Genomic DNA, 5,159 nt, shown 5'->3' on the forward strand with positions numbered 1-5,159 from the left:
AATTTTAAATTAGTGACCAAAGTCAGTCAAACTAAAAACATAGGGGACTATCTGCATAGTTCACCCATAATTTTATTGCAATAGGATTTTAATATTTAATTATTATAAAATAATTAAATCACATGCACTTTTGGTTATGCGGTCTCTCAAAACTCTATAATGTTATTGAAGCAAATATAAAGTCGACGAAAACCAAACATAATTTGTCTAATGTATTATTTTGTTATATTAGTAATAATTGTGAACGGAAAAAAGAGAAGCTTATTTAAACTTTAGAGACTATTTATGTAGTTTACCCATTAAAAAAGTTGTTATTATCTGCGAAAGTCAATAAACGCAGTTTCGATCTCATTACTTCCCAAAATCAAATGATCGAAACGAAAATTGAAGTCGAAATCGATTGAAAGATCATAGGGAATGCAGACGAATTGCTGCCACGTTCCGTTTGCGTTTGTTCTCAAGTTGTTGAATTCTCTCCAAGCTTTCGTTGGAGTATCGATTGTTCTCTACTCAATATGGATGCTGGATCAGTGGAACCATCACGTCCCGATTTCTCCGCCTGCTTTAGCGCCGTCACCGTCTTCTTCTGTACCTGATTCGGTACTCTTCAATTCGGGACCGGAGGTTGGAGCTCAAGCAGCTAGGGTCTTCGACGGTTTAGCTGCCGGGTTGGTCTTCGGGTTGGGTGATGGTGTCGAGTTAAACTTGAGCTCCGTTGAACTACCTGCTCCCTGGTATTTCCTCTATTTAGTCCATTTTTAAAAAGAAATTTATACAATTGGAGTGGACACTGCATTAATGCTATAAACAAATTGGAAGCAAAGAAGACGAATTTTAATTGTTTGAGAGGACATGTTAATAAACTCACTTTAAGACTTGTATATCTGGAAACCTTTGATCATTTAATTTAATGATTTGTTCTTAGGTGAGGTTCCTTAAGTTTTTCAACAAAACATGCCATGCATCAAAATTGCTAGCTCGATTCGAGTTGTTTTCTGTGTTGTTTCTTTTACCTCTTAATATTTAGTTAGTAATTTACCATTACTCCACTGGCTAGTTGACGTGGTGATTTTTTTTTCATAAAAAAAGTTTAAAGTGAAGTTTTTGTGATTATTGCATTAGATGGTTTATTGTAGAACTTGCTTATTGTGGTGCTTTCGGTTAGACATTTGGATTGCAAACTTTGATGATTTTCTTCTTTGTTTCAGGTTCATATACTCTTTTATGGGAATAGGAATCGCATTATGTTGCATTACTCTCATCGGTTGCATAGCTGCTGAATCTGTTAATGGATGCTGCCTTTGCTTTGTATCCTACCAGATGAGTCTTTACATTTCTTTTTCTAGTGAATTTGGCTTAAAGATAACTTAAAACTGAAGTGATTGTGAACATCTCTAGTTCTCTGCGGTAGACATTAGCGATTTTTAACGAAAAAAGCTAATTTCAGACAATGGTTTTCTATTTATTGGAGCACAAAATTTAATATTTCATCTTCTACATTTTCACTTTTAAGTGTCTCTAAAACTAAATACTTGTTAAATTTATTGGCAAAGAAGAAATTGGTGATTTTAAGTTCTATATCCGCAGCCAAGTATCCAATGGACTGCTTTCCGGTAATGTTTTTCCTTAACTTGATAAAACTGCCAGTATACACTTCTCAAAATTGTTTTAATTCTAATTGAAGCTGCTTTGGTTGCATTTATTGCAATTGACCGTAGGTGGGAGAAGGTATATTTTTCTTTTTGGTACGTTGGGTTTAGCTTGAGATGCTATGGTTTTGATCACGTGCAGGTTATCATTTACAACTAAATACCATATTTTATGACAGGATCTTCCATTTGACCCAACTGGGGAACTTGATAGCTTCCGATCTTTTGTCGAAGACAATGTTGATATATGTAAATGGGTTGGCCTCGGCGTGGTCGTCATTCAAGTATATCTTTTAACCCATGTTCTCCTGCAGTTTATGACATTAAACATTATAAATTAATTGTTTGCAGTTATTAAGCTCATCAAAAGAAAATGTAGTTACTAAATAAGTACATACTTTTTTGACCAGTTGCATTGCACTTCATCAGATGAAGGTTCTACTGAAGTTCATTTATGATGCAATGATCTTCTGACCATGTTTTGCAAAAGTATTTATTTTGGGTTTCACCTCTTGTAGCACTGAACTGTTTTCTTAGTTAATATATATATATATATATTATATTTGTGTTAACTATATCCAAAGGCTAGATGGAAAGGATCTTGTTTTCTGTTAGGAAATAAAATATAAGTTCTCGCCTAAATGCCTGATAAATCTTCTGGTTTCTTTACTCTAATCAATATTCCTTCAATGTTTCAGGCATTAGCCTTGTTAGTAGCAATAATTTTACGGGCAATGGTTTCTGCTAGAAGAAGAGACATTGAAGAGGAAGATGATTATGAAAGCGACCGAGGTAGAACTTGGGAGCCACTCCTGAACCCTCAGTCTAGCCACTCATCTACGTCGGCCAAGGGTGATGGCAGGGGAGCACAATCTAACATGTGGGGTTCACGAATGAGAGAAAAGGTATCCCGACTTTCAGTACATGTAACTCATCTTTAGTAGAGAAAAGATGGCTGGCATGCTAGTTATATGGGACAGTTCACTTGTTATTTTATTTGTTTATTTTGTATGATGTGAAATCTTTTATGCGTCATGCCGAAATCTAATTCGAGATTGAATGATGATCACTGCCGGTGAAACTGGTTCCTTCAAGTTGTCTTCATACCGAAGTGAATCTCATCACTGGAATGCTACATGCGAGTTTTTTTTAAGTAATCTATTGAAGTATTTGGTGATCAGGTGGAATGCATGAAAATCTGGAATCTTAATAGCAAATGCCTGATGGTTGAATACATATCCAGTTCGTAATTATACATGAGTTCATTCAACATAACTTTGGTGTATTAGAATGCAGTAACTTCAGTTAACACCAAGTTATATTTGCCCTTGTATCTTTCATGTGATGCAATTTCTTTAAAGTTGTTTCATTTCCTACATTATGCTATCGAATCTTGTATATTGCAGTTTGGATTGCAGAGTGGCGGTAACTATAATTCACTGAAATAGAAGGCCATCTGCAAGTATGAAGTTGAAGTAGAATGATGATCAAGAGACTGCTCTATCTCACAGGCGGCAGTATCTTCCGTATTTCAAACCGATCAGGTACATATCATCACACTCCTTTAAATTCTTTGTATTTCCGAATGAAATTTATGTTTTGCATAGATCTTTGGACTCGTTCGTGTGTATTACTGACTGTATAATCATGTTTATGAAACGATTCTAATGATTGAATCTGTTGTTACTGTTATTCTGTCTGGGCAAATACTGTACTACTGTTGTCATTTGAAATGATTTGTTTGAGTGAATGTTGTATAAACGTTGTTGATTTCATGTCCTTTTCGCCTCTTCCTCAACCCTATTGTTTCCCTTGGACTGTGTTGCCTGTTGAAGAATGAACCGGTGACTCATCATAAGCATTAGCTCTGTGCTGGTGCATGAATATAATAAATATTTGGGTAAATTACACTCGTAATCACCAACCTATAGTTTCTTTTCAATTAGGGTCATCGAACTATTTTTTTTACAAAAGCATTACTAATGTTATCTTTTTTTTTATTATTTTAGTGATCGACGATTAAATATTTAACGTAGACACTGATATGATATTTTTTTCTTTTAAATTTTTTACGTCATTTTCTCTCTTCATCAATAATCTATGTAATTTTTTTTAAATTTTTTATATGCAATGGAATCCTCAGATAAGATAATTAAATCAATTAAATCTTCAAACTAAGAAGTTGTATTAATTAATTTTTCCGTTAAATCTTTTTTTAAGATATTATTGTCATGTGGTTTATTGCGGTAGATTTTATGGATTTTAGATAAAAGTTATAAATTTTTTATTGAAAATTAATAAAGTTATAAAAGTATTATTTACAATATTATATGGGACATGTGTATTAACTTATAAAAAAGAACTAAATTCAATGGTTATTAAAATAATTTTTTTACATAAAATATTTTCAATCGCATTATTAAGATATTGTAATTTTTTTAATATTTTAAATTCATTGAAAGAAAAATGAAAACATAGCTCAGAGTACAAAATTTGAATCACATTATCCAAACAAATAAGATATTGTGCATACGTGGCAGCTTCCTAGTGGGTGAAAAAATCAAAAGAGCCCACTCCTCCAAAATATCAGATAATCCATTGATGAACAAGAATCCAATAAATTCAAGGCCTTTCGATCTTTGTTCCTTCATTTGCTTAAAAAAAATTGAACCACACAGTTTCAACAATTCCATCTGTTTACGACACAGAGAGACAATGGCCAGCTGCGGCGGCTTCGGCATGGCAACGGCTGCCTCGAGGTTTCTATTAACTCCCAACGTAACGGCCACTGCAAAGACCAACATCAACATGGCCTTTTTCCCTTCCAAAATCAACAACAACAACAATTTACGGCTCGTTGTGAGGGCAGCCGAGGATGCTTCGCCAGCAGAGCCAGCGCCGGCAACCGCCACGGCGGTACCAGAAGGTGGCGAAGCACCTAAGCCCAAGCCACCATTCATTGGACCAAAAAGAGGAGCCAAGGTTAGCTTCCACCTCATAATGACAACTTTCATCGCCAACCCAATTATTCTTCTCCTTAGGACCAGTAGGGCCATCCTCTCCGTAAAGCTCAACCGAGAGCTTATCGAAAATTTTCTTCACCGAAGACCGAAGCATCATCGGTAATACATGAACGATTTTATCCAATTCAGTTCTCGAATCATAGACGATCTTCAGGCCCTATTTTTGCTTAAAATGCAACCAACCAGGCTCTGCTACAACCCCATCTCCTAGATATTCTTCAGCAACAAGTTCATATCGAGTACTCGAATCAACGTACAAGTTACTACTAGCGCAATCGTTTCGAATCCCGATTCCTAGTGTTGCAGAACCTTGAATGTAAGTCCCCGGGTGAGAAAACCTTGCGTGTCCATTTTTTGACGAGTAGACGATCGCTTTATTTCCTTGTACTCCAAATCATATGCATTCACCCATGTACCACCACTGTGCTGGGAGAAGTATATGCTCCCCTGCATCCCTCGATGAGACGGTCTCGTCCTGGCATCAAAT

At 35.6% G+C, this 5,159-nt stretch overlaps 2 protein-coding genes across 2 annotated transcripts; both read left to right on the forward strand.

The window, feature by feature from the left end:
* The first annotated feature begins 304 nt into the window (after positions 1-304).
* On the forward strand, positions 305-3,352 carry LOC120172435 (tetraspanin-18-like). Its single transcript, XM_039179889.1, has 6 exons — positions 305-734; positions 1,209-1,308; positions 1,648-1,728; positions 1,829-1,933; positions 2,348-2,554; positions 3,056-3,352. Exons 1-6 carry the CDS (start codon positions 418-420, stop codon positions 3,095-3,097), a joined length of 852 nt encoding a protein of 283 aa, XP_039035820.1. The 5' UTR covers positions 305-417; the 3' UTR covers positions 3,098-3,352.
* Positions 3,353-4,313: 961 nt separating this feature from the next.
* On the forward strand, positions 4,314-4,790 carry LOC120172424 (photosystem I reaction center subunit IV A, chloroplastic-like). Its single transcript, XM_039179880.1, has one exon. It carries the CDS (start codon positions 4,365-4,367, stop codon positions 4,773-4,775), a length of 411 nt encoding a protein of 136 aa, XP_039035811.1. The 5' UTR covers positions 4,314-4,364; the 3' UTR covers positions 4,776-4,790.
* Positions 4,791-5,159: the final 369 nt, after the last annotated feature.

The sequence above is a fragment of the Hibiscus syriacus genome, unplaced genomic scaffold (assembly GCF_006381635.1).
Source record: "Hibiscus syriacus cultivar Baekdansim isolate YM2019G1 unplaced genomic scaffold, ASM638163v2 tig00111851_pilon, whole genome shotgun sequence".
NCBI lineage: Eukaryota > Viridiplantae > Streptophyta > Magnoliopsida > Malvales > Malvaceae > Hibiscus > Hibiscus syriacus.

What these genes read in the sequence shown, in the direction of transcription:
- LOC120172435 (XM_039179889.1), top strand. Translation starts at nt 418, where the DNA reads ATGCAGACGAATTGCTGCCACGTTCCGTTTGCGTTTGTTCTCAAGTTG. An exon ending in ATGGATGCTGCCTTTGCTTT is followed by an intron (nt 1,309 to 1,647) that starts GTATCCTACCAG and finishes TAAAACTGCCAG; the next exon opens with TATACACTTCTCAAAATTGT. An exon ending in GTTCACGAATGAGAGAAAAG is followed by an intron (nt 2,555 to 3,055) that starts GTATCCCGACTT and finishes TGTATATTGCAG; the next exon opens with TTTGGATTGCAGAGTGGCGG.
- LOC120172424 (XM_039179880.1), top strand. Translation starts at nt 4,365, where the DNA reads ATGGCCAGCTGCGGCGGCTTCGGCATGGCAACGGCTGCCTCGAGGTTT.